The sequence below is a fragment of the Nannospalax galili genome, unplaced genomic scaffold, assembly GCF_000622305.1.
Source record: "Nannospalax galili isolate Female #2095 unplaced genomic scaffold, S.galili_v1.0 scaffold113, whole genome shotgun sequence".
In the NCBI taxonomy this organism is placed as follows: domain Eukaryota; kingdom Metazoa; phylum Chordata; class Mammalia; order Rodentia; family Spalacidae; genus Nannospalax; species Nannospalax galili.
Window position 1 is genome coordinate 4,557,001 of NW_008335444.1, and position 16,909 is coordinate 4,573,909.

At 45.3% G+C, this 16,909-nt stretch overlaps 1 protein-coding gene across 1 annotated transcript in view; it reads right to left on the minus strand.

Annotated features, from left to right (window-relative positions):
• Tnni1 (troponin I1, slow skeletal type) overlaps positions 1 to 15,914 on the minus strand; it is a 31,367-nt gene extending 15,453 nt beyond the window's left edge. Inside the window, exon 1 of the mRNA XM_029562144.1 lies at positions 15,811 to 15,914. Within this exon, the coding sequence (XP_029418004.1) occupies positions 15,811 to 15,817 (7 nt within the window). The 5' untranslated portion in view covers positions 15,818 to 15,914. The remainder of the gene's footprint in view (positions 1 to 15,810) is intronic.
• Positions 15,915 to 16,909: the final 995 nt, after the last annotated feature.

Here is a 16,909-nt window from a genome sequence, read left to right on the forward strand (position 1 = left end):
AAGGGAGGGAAGAAAGATGCTAGAAGTATTTGGGGCTTGCCAGATTTTTTTGAGGGGGGGCAAGTTTAGGAAAAAGAGGGGACTCAGAATGGGGGTTGGTGGAGAAAAAGGTGTGAGTAGTATTTAGCTTTTGGTTTCATTGGTGTCCAGTACCATTATTGTCTCTCCTAGAGTAAAAATGCCACAGGGCATGGAGGAAATAAGTATCTGGCCAGAAGAGCTAAGCCTTGTAAGGCCATGGGTAATGGTGACAGGGCCAGTCACCTCAGTGGCAGATACTGTCAGTCAATCCAGCTGCCCTGCATTGTTTGGGAAACAGAAAAGCCTAAATTAGCAAATGACAAAGCCTAGCCCATCTGCTCTGCCAGCACACCCTCCCACACTGCTCAGGGGCCATGCCTCGATGACAGCCCAGCACAAGCCCCCTCCCCCAAGCCCCTCTATGCCATGTCAAGCTCATCAGTTGTTCCAGGGCCAGGTGTCTACAGTGGATTCTGAGAGGGGGACAGGGTAGGGGGGCAGAAGAAAGTAGAACAGCAAGATCAAAGAAAAGTCAGTCTTCAATTTTCTGCCACAAATCTGCCTTATCATGAAGGCCTGTGGCACTGAAGACAGTCCACAATGGTGAGTCAGCACTCAACCTTGGAGACACACAGCTCCACTCCCTGCAAATCTGCTCTGGCGTAACTTGAGCTGTTTGACCCCTCTGAGATTCTGTTTCCTCATCTGTAAAATGGAGATAATAATAGTGCCTACGTCAGAGGGTTGCTGTGGGGCTCAGTGAGGGAATGTGTACAAAGGGCTTTGCAAATGTCTAGCATGAGACAAGTACTTAGAGATGTTTAGTTCTTAGTGTATTTTGGTTTTTTGGTGGTGCTGGGGATTAAATCCAGGGCTCTGCCATTGTGCTAATCTCCATCCCCTAGTATATTCTCATTGAAGCTTCAGAATCACTCTGAGGTGGGCATTATTGTAATATCATTTCACTAATGAAGAAATAAGTGTTCACAGTAGCTAAGCAATTCACCCAGTGACCCACAGGAAGAGGCCAAACCAAAAACTACACCCACATCCCTAGTGATGAAGTCTGGTCTTTGCCAGTGCTAGGCCTGGAACACAGGAAGTAGTCAATAAACAGTTTAATGTATTCTGCCAATGTCCACAACTTCAGTGGTTTCTACTACAAATTTGGATGGATCAGTCTTGGGCTTCAAAACTCCATATGATTCATTCAAACGTTAAAAACTTAAGTGCTGCTTTTGAATTACTGATTCTTCTAAGAGGTCTAGTTATGGAACAACTGAGGGTTCATGGCCACTGTTTGCAACACTGGGTCTCCAGGAGGAGGAGGATTTCTCTGGGCTCCAGGGAGGCCTGGGCTGGGCAGATACAGAGTGAGAGGAAGCAAAGAAGCCCACTGAGTGAGGAGGGTGAGGGCCTTTGGATCCCAGCAGCGGCTGGGTGGAGCCTGCTGCTCTTACCTCACCGGCACACCAGCTGCCTTTCTCACGCTGCACACTCTGCCAGCTCCCATACCTCAGACTTCCTCCCACACCCTCTGCCCAAACCTGTTGTCTCACTTCTCCCTCCAATTCCCTGTTCTTTGAGTTCAGCCCCACTGTTTCACACTAAATCTGCCTCATCCCCTCTGCCTGCTTCCTGCCTCCAGCCTTGTGTTGTGATGGATAAACAAGAGGGACCCTAGGATGACCCCATTCTCTGCCCCCAGGCTTTCTCCAAGCTTCCAGCTGGGCCCCCATCCCTTGAGCCTGGGATTGGGCCATGCTTCAGCAGGTCCATGCAGAACAGACTGTCCCCATAATGAGTGGGTAGGATTTGGGGCTGCCTCTGTGGGGCATGGGAAGGGGTGTGAGGCATGGAAATGGAAAGAGCCCGCAAGCCAGGAGTAGGTCCCACCCTTCATAAACAAATTCTTTTCAGACTGGCACAGGAGCAGTCAGAGAGCCTGGGAACTGGGACACCAGGTCAGCACCTAGCTCCGGATGCTGCTTTGCCCTCTCCACTGCCCATGCCCAGTATATCCCCATCCCCATGACTCCCACTCCTAGGCCTCTCCTGCCCAACTCTGAGCCTGCCTTGTACCCCACCCTGGCCATTTGACTCTATTTATTGTGTAGAAATCCAGACTTTATCAATTCTATGTCTGTCCTTTGAACCAGACGACATCCAGAGCACAGATGTTATTCCCCTCTAATCAATCTCCATTCCATACCATGTAAAGTTAGTTGGCCCTCCCTCCAGGCCTGCTAGGGAAAGGGGAGCTTCCCTTAGCCATCCTAGGTCTCCTTCTGCACACCTAGCTGATTCTAGGCATTGTATCACCTGCCTTTTGGGTGTGTAAGTCTGCCTTCCTTCTGGGAAAGTTGTCTCAAGGGACAGGTGGTGGGGGTCTCTACTCTCCATATGTCCTTGCAGGACTCAGCATGGCATAGAGCAGAACAGGCCCATATCAGTCCAGTAAATTTCTATCTTGTAGTACTGCAGAACCTCCCAGAAGTCTTGTTAAAATACAGGTTCTGAGGGCTGAAGAGATTGCTCAGTGGTTAAGAGCACTGGTGCTCAGAAAAGGCTAATTGCATAAATTAATGGACACATGGCCAACACTGAGAGGTGTCTTCTTGACCAGGGACAATGCAGGCAGTTGCCTCTGAGGCCCAAGTGGGATCTGTGCCTTTCCTTGGGGTACTGAACTAAGGTCAGGATCTCACAGCCAAGATAAAAGACTGGCTGGGAAGCCATCTTGTCCAAGTATTTGGTGCTATCTGTCCCCTCCCTGGAGAGGAGCAACCCCAACCACTCACTGTCCTTGACATAGGTGAATGCCTGCTCTCTCCTCCAACAATGTGCTCAGACGCACAAAAAAACAACAGCTGGGCATCTGGGCCTTTGTTGTTATCAGACTTAACTCCTAAACAATGACAGCCCCCCCCCCGCCCCTGTGGCCAAGGTGGGGCCAGGCATACCAGGGAAACAGGCACTAGGACAGTCAAAGGGCCCTGCCTATGTGTGTCCTGGCTCCAACTGTTCCCCCTCCCCTATCCTCCAAACCCCAATCCTCAGAAAAATTTTCCCTCTCTGCTCATCTGAGTGCACCCCCTTCACCCCATGGTTGTTTCAGGTACATGGGACTGGCTAGGGACAAAGTTCCTTGATCAGCAGATCTAATGAAGTTCCTTCAAGACCCTAGTCAGGTGGGAGAACCTCTTCCAAACTCCTTTTGATAGGTGGGGTTTCCACGGGGTCCTACACTTTCCATGCAGGGGCGGCTGCTGTACCCTTTGCTGTGCAAGAAAGAGGAGGCCTTTGCTTCCATCCAAACATAGAGTTCTCTCCCAGCTACACCTTCTACCATCTTTTTTTCCTTCTCAGAGGCCCAGCTGCAGAACTGTAACACAAAGCCCTATTCGAAAGCATTGCTGGCTGTCCAGCAGAGGGCTCCATCCTGCAGACAGTATTCAGAGTGACCATTGCAGGGATAGAGGTAAGACTACAGGGCATAGTTCTCCCAGCCAAAATGGCCTAGCCCTGGCCTCCAGGGTGGTGTTTTGGCTTTCAGGACACCAATGGTCTCCTCATTACAGATATCCTGTACAAAATCGGTGGCAGTGCTTCTCACAGTATTGCTGGCTGAGACATGGACTGCACTGTTGGCCTTTTCTAGGCTTTGGCATTTGCATAGAAGGTGCCCATAGAAGGCAACAGTGGGTAAAACCACTAGTGCCTTAGCTTGAATCAAAGCAGTGGAATCAAAGCATGCTAGGCATTCCCCTACTGTCTTATTTTGTTCTTCATTGCTGTGACAAAACACTCTGACCACTACCAACTTGGGGAGGAAAGGGTTTATTTATCTTACATCTCCCGGGTCACAGTTCATCAGGGAGCCCAAGATAGGAACTCATGGCAGGAACCTGGAGGCAGGAGTTAAAGCACAGACTATGGAGGAACAGTCCAATAGAGGAAATTGCCCAACTGAGGCTCCCTCAACCCAGGTGTGTCAAGTTGACACTAAAGCTATCCAGCACACCTACCCTGTGGTTGGGTATTCTTTGGCACTGACTGAAGGGAAAGCTGCTTTTACTTAAGCATATCCTTGATGAAGAGAAAAGTGCTCATTGTACCCAGTTGAACATGGTTAGTACAGAGAGCTCTTCTGGTATATACAACACTTTTTGTTGCTTTGTTTTGTTTTTTTGATACAGGTTTTTGCTGTGTAGCTCAAGCTGGCCTAGAACTCACTATGTAGCCCAGGCTGGTCTAGAACTCACAGTCCTCCTGTCTCTGCCTCCCAAGTGTTGAGATTAAGGCATGTGCCACCACTCCCTGACATGTACAATACTTCTTGCTTCCATCATGCAGTGTTCTTTTTAACTGAAATGGTAAATGATTGGAAGACAAGTGTTAAAATTTTATTTTTATTTTATGTGTATGAGTGTTTTGTCTGCATGTATTTAAGTGCAAAGCCCTTGCAGGCCATAAGAGGGCATCAAATCCCCTGGAGTTATGGTCAGTCCTTAGCTACCATGTGGATACTGGGAACTGAACCTGGGTCTTCTGTAAGAGCAGCCGGTGCTCTTAACCACTGAGTCATCTCTGCCACCCTGTAGACAATTTTTACACTTAAATATATTGCTATTTTCTCAAAAACAAGCAAACTGAGTTTTTCACTTCAAAGAAAATGGGAGGATTTGTTGCCTATTGCAAATATCCAGCTTTCAAGCAAAAACCTGAATTTTGGAAAATATAGATCTGCCATTGTGAGTTTGGCAAGTTCCCAGATATGAAATACTTTTCTGAAAGATTGGTGGTAAGGAGTGTGTATTTCTTTGGTTAAACCAAACCAGATTTTTTGGGTTTTCTGAGACAAGATCTCACTATGTAGTCAAAGTTGGCTTGAAACTCCTGATCCTATGATCTTCCTGCCGGGGCCATTTAAGTACTGGGGTTCAAGGCAAACGCCACACATCCAGCTTGATATTTTTGTTTTGTGATTTTTATTGTAAAATATTTTCTTATAATAAACAATATTATATTTGTATTTATTTCCTTGTATTATTTATCTATAATATTCTTATAGTAAAATGCTTAAGTTAATATATGAGTCTTAAAATTATTAAACTTAGGAACTATTTTTAAAATATTTTATTTATTTTTAGTGTATGAGCATTTTGCTTGTATGTATGTAAGTGTACCACGTGTGTACCTGGTACCCAAAAAGGCCAGAAAAGGGCATCAGATTCCAAGGATCTGGAGTTACAGGAGGGTGTTAGCCGCCATGTGGGTGCTAGGAACCAAACCAGGTCCTCTGGAAGAGTAGTAAGCATTCCTAACCACTAAGCCATCTTTCCAGCCCCAGGAACAAATGTTTTTAAACCTCTCAGTTTTAATTTCTAAACATTAATAGGCTTAACTAACTTAAGCAAAAGGGTTTTGAATAAAGGGGTCCTGAGCCAAAATGTTTGAGAACCACAAACTATGGCTTCTGTGTCTTCAGAAGGTGGTTATTGTTGATGTTTGGATTCACATCATCACCCATAAAATAAACTAAAAAGAAGTTGGTCATAGTAGAGCAAACCTGTGATCCCAGCACTAGGGTGGGAAGTTTTTGAGTTTAAAGCTAGCCTTGGCTATATAGCAAGACCCTGCCCTAGATAGGAAGGTAGATAATGATACGATATGATATGATACAAAATAATAAAAACAAAGTGTAATTTTTAGTCCTGAAAAATGGCAGTCAGTAATAAGAATCAATGAAGGGAATTTTTTTCAGTCCAAGTTACTCAGAATAGATTGCCCATTGCTAGGGAGCTCTGAGAATCTTGTGGTTTAATAAAATGTTCCAAAGGCACTAGATGAAGCAATCTTATTATAAAGCTGACACTAGAGGGCAGCCTGGAACAGGAAGGGAGAAGTGGACCTGGTCCTGGCTCCTCAGAAAGCCCACAGTTGATGGAAGAAAATTCATGCTGCTATTTCCATTATTCAAAGATATGGAGGTTTCAAGGTGACTAGTGGAGTCCCAGGAGCCAAGAGTTCTACAGTCTGTGACAAAATGACATTCACTCCCACGAATATCTCCACCTCCAGATACCATCGTCTCAAAATCATTCTGCCTGGAACGAAACACACCTCCTATCCTTCCCACCATCCTCGCCCACCTTGATATGTGTGACTTCTTTGTGATTCAAAACAAATCCAGACAGAGAGAGACTTGCTTCTCCTATTTTGTTGTCCATGAATATTAACAATTTCCCCCAAAACATTTAGAATACATGGAATAGCAGCGGTGCTTTACTGCCCCATGAAGAAAGTAGAGGTGGCCAGGTATAGCAGCACTATACTCCCATCACTCAAGAGGCGGGAGGCCCGTAAGTTCCAGGCTACCCTGGGCTACATGACAAGACTCTATCTCAAGAAACTAAGGAGTGGAATATAGCTTGGTATACAGCATTGGCTGTTCTAGTTTGCCTTCCTGTTGCCGTGATAACACCATGACCAAAAAGCAACTTGAGAAGGAAAGGATTATTTCATCTTATAACTCCAGATCACCATCCAATATCCAGGGAAGTCAAGACAGGGACTGAAGCCTAGACAGTGGATGAACGCTGCTTGATGGCTTACTCCCATGGCCCATGTTCAGCTTGCTCTCTTATATGACCCAGCACCACCCATCCAGGGGTGACACAATCCACAGTGGGCTGGACCATCTAAACATCACTCAACAATTAAGAAAATGCCTCACAGACATGATCACAAGCCTGTCTGATAGAGGAAATTTCCCACTTGAGGTTCCTTCTTCCCAGGTGTGTCAAACTGACAATTAAAGCTATCTAGCACCCTGGGCCTAGCATGTACAAGGCCCTAGGCTTGACCAATAGCAGAGAGGGGAAAAGGAGTCATGAATTACCTCAGAGAAAGTATACCCTCAAGTTAGGTTTTATAGGAAGTATAGGAGTTTGTCAGGCAACCAAAGAGAAAAGGCATTACAGACCCAAGAACAGACTTAGCAACAACAAAGTGGCATGAGAAAGGATGAGGGTGAGGAACTACAAGCAGTCTGCTCTTGTGAGGGTATAAAGGGCTAGTCTGAGTACAAGGTGAAGGCAATGAAGCTAGGAGTAGATACAGAGGTGATAACAGGTACAAGGGAGCCTGACCTTCATGCATTTGTATGGCATCCATTAAAAGATTATAAGCTGGTAACATTGTCAGATATGAGCTATTTAAATATTTTATTTACTAATTTTATTTTATGTGTATGAGTGCATTGCCTGCATGTAAGTGCACCCATGTCATGCAATGCCTGTGGAGGTCAGAAGAGGGTGTTGGATCCCCTGAAACTGGAGCTATAGATGGTTGTTATCCACCATGTGGGTGCTGAGAACTGAATCCAGGTCCTCAAGAGTAGCCAATGCTCTTAACCACTAACCCATGTCTCCAGCCCAGATGTGAGTTTTTAAAAGTTCATGAAGTCTGAAAAAAAAAAGCAACCCAACAAAACACAAATGAATTGGAGGATGACAGAATTAGGGGCCAAGAACCCAGTGAAAGGCAATTATAATCACCACTACCACCACCATCATCTTCATCTTCATCATCTTCATCATCTAGTCCATCATGAATGGTTGCAACAGAATGCTCAAGACTAAGGTATCTATACCTTACAGGGACCCATTGGCTTCCCATTCTGGAGTCTTGGAATTCCAATCAGGTATTTAAATATAGCTGGCTAGGGGCTTCATGCTGCCTTACCACATAGCAGAAGTGAACAAGCAAGAGACAGACTCCCCACTCCTGAATGCCCTTCTATGTGTTTGTCTACATGTTTATTTGTTTGTTTTGTTTATCATTGATTTTTTTTTAAGACAGGGCCTTGCTATATAGCCCAGGCTGTGCAAAGTTATTATGTAGCCCAGGCTGGTTTCTAACTCTAGACAATCCTCCTGCTTCAGCCTCACAAGTGCTTAGATACCAAGTGTGTGACACTACCGCTGAAAAACTGCTGAAATCTCTTTTTAAATGACATCAAAATCATCTTCAAGGGCAGAGCCCTCAAGCCCTAATCACCTCTCAAAGGCCCCACCTCCTATGACATTACAGTGGCAATTAAATTTCAACATAAGTTTTGGAAGGACATTCAGACCATAACAATCATTATCAAATATTATAAAAATAAGCAGGACTTGGTGTTATACACCTATAATCTCCATACCTATGATCCCAAGAAACTAAGGTAGAAGGATTAGGCGTTGAGACCAGCCTGGGCTACATAACAAGTTACAGGCCAGCCTGAGTTTAAAATAGCTCGATAGATAGATGATAGATGGATAGATGATAGATGATAGATAATGATAGATAGATAGATAGATGATAGATAGGTAGATAGATAGATGATAGAGAGATAGAGAGATAGATAGATAATAAAAATGTAACAAAATGATGATGATAATAATAATAATATTAATAAAAATAGCTAAGTGCCTGGAGAGATGGCTCAGCAGTTAAGAAAACTGGCTACTCTTCCAAAGGACTCAAGTTCCAGTCCAGCACCCACATACCAGCTAACACTTTGTCCTTAACTCCAGTTCTGAGGGATTTGACTCCCTCTTCTGGCTTCCATGGGCATTGCACAACACAAGTGCACCTACACACATGCAGGTAAAACAGCCATACACATAAAATAAAAATAAAACAATAAAGGTATCTAAGGCATGCATGAGGCCCTAAATTTGGTCCCTAGCACCACAAAATAAATATAAATAAAACAAAAAGTGACTATGGTGTATGAAGTATGGGGTGGAACAGACATCTTGACAGGCTGCTGGGAGGGTAATCCTGCACAGATTAAAGGACTTGAGTAGATATTTTTCTCCAAAAAAGAATATAAATGGCCAATAAGCACAATAACATCGCTCAACTTCACTATCCATTAGGGAAACACAAGTCAAAACTGCATGCCAGCCTGGTGTGGTAGCACACACCTGTAACCCCAGCACTCCTGATTTTGGATATATACTCAAAAGATTTGAAAGTGGAATCAGACATGGTGGTACACACCTATAATCCCAGTACTCTGGGAGGAAGAAGCAGGAAGATTATGAGTTTGGGGACAGCCTGGGCTATACAATGAGACTGTCTCAAAAAAATCAACAAAAAGATTTGAAAGTAGGCTCTTGAGATTTTAAAAAATATTTTATTTATTATTATCTTATGTGTATGCATGTATTGCCTGCATGTAGGTGAGTGCACCCATGTCGTGCAATGCCCACGGAGGAGAGAAGAGGCTGTCGGATCCCCTGGAACTGGAGTTACAGACAGTTGTTCACTGCCATGTGGGTGCTGGGATTCAAACCTGGGTCTTCTGCAAGAACAACCAGTGTTCTTAACCACTGAGCCATCTCTCCAGCCCTGATCTTGAGATATTTGTCTGCTCCTGTTCTTAGCAGAATCATGCACAGTAGCCAAAGGTTCACTGACAGAGAAATGGATTAACACAACATGGTGTATGTATACAACAGAATCTTCTTTGACCTTCAAAAGGAATTTCTGACACAGGCTACATGAGTGAATCTGTCACAAAAAGACAAATGTTACAAGATTCCACTTATTTGAGGTAACCAGAGTAGACAAATTCATAAAACAGAAAATAGAATGAAGGCTGTCAGGGCTGGAACTGGGGGTGGGGGAGCTACTGTTTCATGGGAGCAGATGAGGAGCTCTGTGGCCTGATAGTGGTGATAGTCATATACCAGTGTGAATTTTTTAAAAATAATTTATTTAATGTGTATGAGTGTTTTGCCTGAATGTATGTAAATGTACCCATGTCCTTAGAGACCCCGAGAGGGTGTTGGATCCCATGGAACTGAAGTTACAGATGATTATCAGCCACCATGTGGATGCTGGGAATTGAAAACAGGGCCTCTGTAAGAGCAATCAGTGCTCTTAATCACTGAACATCCCTCCAACCCCCAGTGTAAATGTACTTAATGCCACTGAACTATGCACTTAAACATGGTCAACATGCTAATAGTTATTCATTTGTCTATTTATTTATTTATTTAGGTTTCTGAAAACAGGGTCTCATGAAGTTCAGACTGGCTTTGAACTTGCCAGATAGATGAGGGTGGCGTTGAACTCATGATTCACCTGCTTTTATCTTCCAATCTTAATGTGTGTATTTTGCCATTAAAAATGGTGAGCTGGAAGCTGGGTGTAGTGGAGCACACCTTTAGTCTTAGCACTTGAGAGGCAGAGGCACAGATCTCTGTGAATTCAAGGCCAGCCTAGTCTACATAGTAAGTTTCAGGCCAGTTGGGGCTACAGAGAGACCCTATCTCAAAAAAGACAAAAGACAAAAAAAAAAAAGAAAAAAGAAAAGAAAAGAAAATGAACTGGAAGGAAATGTATGTACTAGGAATTCAGTCCCCAAGGGAGACAGGTGGGACCTGGGAGTTCACAGGGCACTGGGAAAGTTAATGGCATCCATGTCCCAGGGACTGTGGCCTTCTCAGGAAAAAAAGAAGTTTGGATATCTTCTGAAGTAGAAGAAAAATGTGGACCATGTGGGGTGGGGTGTTGAACAGTGAAGCCTGTTCCACTTACATCTGTCTTGGGACTCCTCTGGCTCAGGGACATGAGCATGTGAGGAAAGGTAAAATTCATGCACTGAGACCCTAACCCACAATGGGTGGTCTTAGGAGATGGAGCTTTGAAGGGGTGATTAGGTCATGAATGGGAATATACTCTTATAAGAACGGACATAAGAAAGATGACTTTTTTTTCTTGGCTATGTAGACTACAATAAGAAGGCAGCTGTGGGGCTGGAAAAATGGCTCAGCGATTAAGAGCACTGACTGCTCTTGCAGAGGACCTGGGTTCGATTCCTAGCACCCACATGGCGGCTACGAACCATCTTTAACTCCAGTTCCAGGGGAATCCAAAGCCCTCTTCTGACCTCTGAGGCATTGCATGACACGGGTGCGCTCACATACATGCAGGCAGTACACTCATATAATAAAATAAAAATAATAAAAAAATAAAATATTAAAAGAAGGCAGCTGTGTGTAAAGCAGAAAGTGAGCCCACAACAGACAAAGAATCTGCCTTTGTTTTGCTCTTGGTCTTCCCTACCTCCAGACTGAATATTAGCTAAGCAGTATAGACCCTCTACAGGCCAAAGCTTCCTCTGTTTGATTTCAGAGGATGTAAGATCATCAGACATGATTTTTTAGCATGGTGACTATGATGATAATCCTCAGAGCCTCTTAAAGGGACTGCAGGTAGAAGGAAGTGGGAGGAGTGAGGGGAGCTGGAAGCAGCTGCAGAGTGGGTGCTAAGACATTTATCGCTTACCTGCTCCCAGCCAATGTCCCTGGGAACTTGAATGCACCCATTCACACTAAAGCATCAATGATGAGATCTGGCTCTTACCTCCTCCAGACCATTATGTGGTGGGAAAACAGTAGAATTTGACTCTGCTGCTAGCATACTAGATGAACTTGGGCTGCTTACTTAGCCTCTGTGAACTTCAGGCTCATCTGAGAATCGGGAACCATGATGCCACCACCCTGCTATTGTTGTGAGGACCTGATGAGGTCATGTCAATGAAAAGAGTCTTTGTGAGTCATCCAAAGCTGTACTGGTCTTTGAATGAAACCAAATGAATTAAGTGTTTGGGATGGAAGTTCCAGACAGGAGCAGTAAATGTGGGCTGATATGTTTCTGGGTGTGCATATTTGAAAATGCTACATCCAGGCACATGGGGATCCTAAGTCCCACACAAGGTTCAGGGGCTTCAGAAGATGAACAGGTAACCACATAAATCACAGGACAGTGGTAACTGCATTACCTGTAAGTCCACACTTGACATGCTGTGAAATAACTATAGACATTTGGTATTTATGAAGGTTGCATTCTACAATTCCTGAATATTCAGGTTAGCAAATAGGGACCAATTGCTCTTAGGAAAAACATAGGGTTAGGTTTCTGTGAGCTGCTGGACATGATCTGATTATCAGCTATTATCAGCTAATCAATTCATAACCTTGTGTTGTGTGTATTTCTACTTAAAGACGTCTTGTTGATATATATTGCTTACTAACACTGAATTTGCAGGCAACAGCACTGTAATTCACTCCTGAAAATGATCTACTGTACATACGTTCTCCATAAGGGATATTATAGCCTTCCTGCACTTAGGAACTCCAGAGAGCATGTCAACACTATGCTCCATAGTGAAAAAGCATAAATATACCCCCAAAAGTGACACAGAGTAAATCTCAAAAGAACACTTGCTCATAGAATTTGCGCTGGAATAAAAGGCCACCTTACTCAATCACAGAGAATTGGTTTGGGCAACTGGGATTTTTCAACATTCTACATGTTGCAAATGACCCCAAGTTCTAAAAGTGTTGATTTAGATAATTATAAAGAAATGTTAAGGGTTGGAGAGATGGCTCAGTTCCTGGCATCCATATCTGTGATGGCTCATTTCCTGTAACTCCAGCTCCAGGGATCCAAAGCTTTCTTCTAGCCTCTGTGGGCACTACATACATATATGCAAGCAAAACACTCATATACATAAAATAAATAGATCTTTAAAAAAGAAAAAGAAGGGGCTGGAGAGATGGCTCAGCGGTTAAGAGCACTGACTGCTCCTGCAGAAGACCGGGTTCTATTCCCAGCACCCACATGGCGGCCACAGACCGTTCTTAACTCCAGTTCCAGGGGAATCCCAAGCCCTCTTCTGACCTCTGTGGCATTGCATGACATGGCTACATTCACATACATGCAGGCAATACACTAATACACATAAAATAAAAATAATATTTTTTGCCGGTCGTGGTGGCGCATGCCTTTAATCCCAGCACTTGGGAGGCAGAAGCAGGTGGATATTTGTGAGTTTGAGGCCAGCCCAGTCTACATAGTGAGTTCCAGAACAGCTGGGGCTACAAGGAGACCCTGTCTCAAAAAGAAAAAAAATAATAATTAAAGTATTATTATATGTATGAGTTTTCTGCCTACATGTGTGTAAGTGCACCCATGTGTGCATTGCCTGTGGAAGCCAGAAGGGAGCATCAGATCCTCTGCAACTGGAGTTACAGATGGGTGTTAGCCACCATGTGGGTGCTGGGAACTGAACCTGGGTCCTCTGTAAGAGCAGCCAGTGCTCTTAACCTCTAAGCCAGCTCTTCAGCCTCCTTTGTTTACCCTCCTCTCTTCCTTTTTTTGCATTTGTTTCTGTAGGTCATGGTGCACATGTAAAAAAAAAAAAAAGTTAGCAGGTAGACTAATTTGCAAATGTAAGATTCACAAATAACAAAGACTAAGGGTGTTCCTATCACCATTTTACAAGAGCAAGAAATTGAAGTTTATCAGGGTAACCAGCTGGCACTCAGCCTGTAAATAGCTAATCTAAGATTCAAAGCCCACCTAAGAGGCTGGCGAGGTGGCTCATCAGTTAAGAACACTTGCTATTCTTCCAGAGAACAGGGGTTAGATTCCCAACCCCCACACGGAGGCTAACAACCACCATAACTCCAGTTCTAGGGGATCTGGTACCCTCTTCTGGCCTCTATGGACATTGCATGCACTTACATACATGCTGGCAAAACACTCATACATATGAAGTATTTTTTAAAACCCACCTAAGAATCCTCCAGGACCAGGGCTGTAGCAGTATTATACACTGCCCCCCAAGCCACCGTTCTCATTTCATTGCTAAATCCCTAGTCCTAGGGAGGATGGCTGATTACACAGTTTGGGGGCTGACAGGATGCCTGGATAGATGACTGTCTTTTTTCTCACAGCAGTGCCCCTCCTTTTATGAAGTGGCTGACTTATCTATGTTATTTATGCCTTCCCAGCTCCCAAACTATTTCTCTCCCATTGCCTCCAGGGCTTCTGGGAAAAGAATGGGGAGGAGGGGAGGAGGGAGTGGGGCCAGGGATCCCAGAGTGTGACTTTGGGGAAATGCCATCCAACTGCTCTGATAGCTCAACCAGGGACCTGAGTGAGCATTTGCATATTGGGCCACCAGGGGTCACCCCTCCCTCTACATACTCCATGTCTCCCCACCAGTCCTCCAACAGGCACAGGGAGGACTCAGCCAGCCAGAGAGGTCCAGGCAAAGGCATTGGAACAATGGGTTGATTGATGCTAATGGACCATGAAAGACAAATTGTTCCCATGAAGCACATTCCAGGCTCCTGCCAAACGCCCAGGGTGTGTGGAATTTCAAGGAAAAGCTGAGTAGACTTGGGCTGTCCATAGCCTCTGAGCTTCCCTGACCCAGCTTGCTGCAACTCCTTTCTCCAGAATGTTGCAGGCTTGGCCTGGACTCTTAAGGGATTTCCCTGGCTGGTGGAAAGGCCCAGGGAGAAGAGGGACCAGGTGGACCAATGAGGGGATCCTGACTCTCAGGGCAGATAGGGTCTTGGCTCCCACTCCATGTGGTCTTGGGCTCCTGAACATTCAGAGCCTTTAGCAAACAAACTGCTCCTCTGCCCACATCCCATCCCCACACTCAGGGTTCCATGACCCCAAAGACTCTTCTCCCTCTTCCTGGAGAGCTCCAAGGAAAAACCTCCATCTTTTAAAATCTGTTTTCTCATCTGCAAAATGGTAGTGATCATCCTTTGCACTCATTTCCTGGGGTTATTGTGAGAATCAAATGAGAAATGGGGTATTTCTTTTCATGGAAGGCCACAAACCATCCACCTATCTCCCCCAGGCTCCAGAAACTAGAACTTGTACCCAGCCCCATCAGGGCTCCCTGGAGACCTCCAGGTGACCCCTCTTCCAGTATAGGCCCTGCAGCATGAGATCCAGCCTCCCCAGGATCTGAACTTCCGATAAACTCCCCCTGCAAGGCCAGAGAGGGTGGAGCAGGATCTGAAGCTGAGGCCTACACAAGGGCCCCTTGTCCTACTGGGCAGCCTGGCACCGGCTGTCCCATCCTGAGAAGGCTGTCTACAACTATTGTCTTTCTGTTGTGGCTTAGGGGAGGAGCAGCTCATAGTCAACCAGGACCAGGCCAGGCCTACCAGGCTTATGCCCAGTCCACCTCTGGAGTGCTGTAACTGGATCCTTCTAACCCACACTGCCTTATGCCGTAGCTCTTGATGCTTCCCCCTCACCCCATAATGGCCAGATGTCTGTCCAGTAGCTATTCTGTAGCCTCCGGCCAGCATGGCCACTGTTATCCAAGTGCCTCTGCCCATCCTGTTTTCAAAACCCCAGTCCTTCCTTGTTCTTCTGCTGTCCTTTTCAAATGAATTACTTAGTAATTCACATGAGGTACCCAGCAGCTCTAACCCACATGTAACATTCAATAAAATGCAGTTATTACCCAGCTCTGTGGGACTGAAGAACCAACCTCAGTGAAGTTTTAAGATGTTAAAGGCACCCTGAAAGAAACAGTCAAAAGGAAGAGAAAGGGAACAGAAGTCAGAATGTAGGGTGCAGATGACAGCTTGGGTTTTCAATCCCTTACCTGGGTGACTTAGGATAGTGGATGGCAATATGGTAGGAATCACATAAATTGGGTGTCAGAAGATGCAGAAAGGGCTGGCAGGATTGCTTAGCAGGTAAAGAAACTTGCTGCCAAGCCTGACAGCCTGAGTTTGATCCCAGGAACCCCATGGTAGGAGAGAACTGCCTCTTGCAAGCTTCCTCTGACCGCCACACACTTACTGTGGCATAAGTACATGCATACTCATACACACAAAAAAAAAATTAAAAAGAAAAGACAGAAAAAGGGCTAAGCATGTAGCATAATAGCAGAGTACTTACCCAGCATGTATAAAGTTCTTGGTTTGATGCCCAGTACTGGGAACACAGAGCCATTTCAGATAAAATAGTCATGATGGTGCACATGTGTAATCCCAGCACTTAGCAGCAGAGGCGGGAGGATTCAGAATTTGAGGTCAGGAAGGAAGCAGGGGAGTGATGAGAGAGGTGAAAGAAAACTTTTGGGAAGCTGGAAACTTTCAGCATCTATGAAGTCATTTATAGAGAGCTTATTATCTGCCAAAGATAAATAAGCACAGTCCCTGTTCCCTGGGCAGCTTCCATCCTGGTGAGGAGAAAGCTAAGTAAGCTGCCTGCTGTCAGCGCCCCTGCCCTGGGGTGGATGTATGTGTGCCTTATGGTCAGGCCAGGTGGTCCAGGATTCCTCCCAGAACTCAGGATGGTCTGGCTCTGAACAATGGGCCTCCTGGATGCTAGTGGTGACTGGAGAGGATGTTCCTGAGTCCAGGACACACCCTTCCTGCTGTGGTCTTTGCCAGCCATCCCAAAAGTTAACTAGCTCCAGCCCTTCCTGGCTTTGGGCAGGAGAGGCAGTCTTAAGTCCCCTCAATAAACACTAGGACCACTTGCCAGAATCACACACAGGAGCAAAACTGGTCCTAAAGAAGCCCCTACTTCCCAGCTCTGCCCGGGGAGGGTCCACAGGCCTGTAAGGGGTTAAATCCACAGCTGTTTCCATGGGCAAGCAAGGAGGGATTTGCAGCCTCCTGAACTGCAGGGCTGAACAGCTTTCACAGAGGAGCCATGCTTCTCTCTCTCCCGGGAAGGGAAAAGAAGAGTTCTTGCTGTGAGACCAGACTCCCCTGTCTCGAAGCCAGGGCCTCCCACGCCAGTGCCGGTGGAGAAGTGGGGGCAGGAAAGAGGAGTCAAGGGGTTGAGAAGGAGCCTGACTCTGGATACTAAGATGGGCAAAGGCAGAACTGGCCTGTCTGTCCAGGGCCTCACCTTATATGAGGACAGTAGTTAGAGGCAGGAAGTGGATCTGGGAGTTCACACTCCAGGCTTTGATTTCCAGAAAAAAATATAATGTGCTCTGTGCCTCAGTTTCTCCCTTCTTGATACACCCTTAGGGTAGTACAAT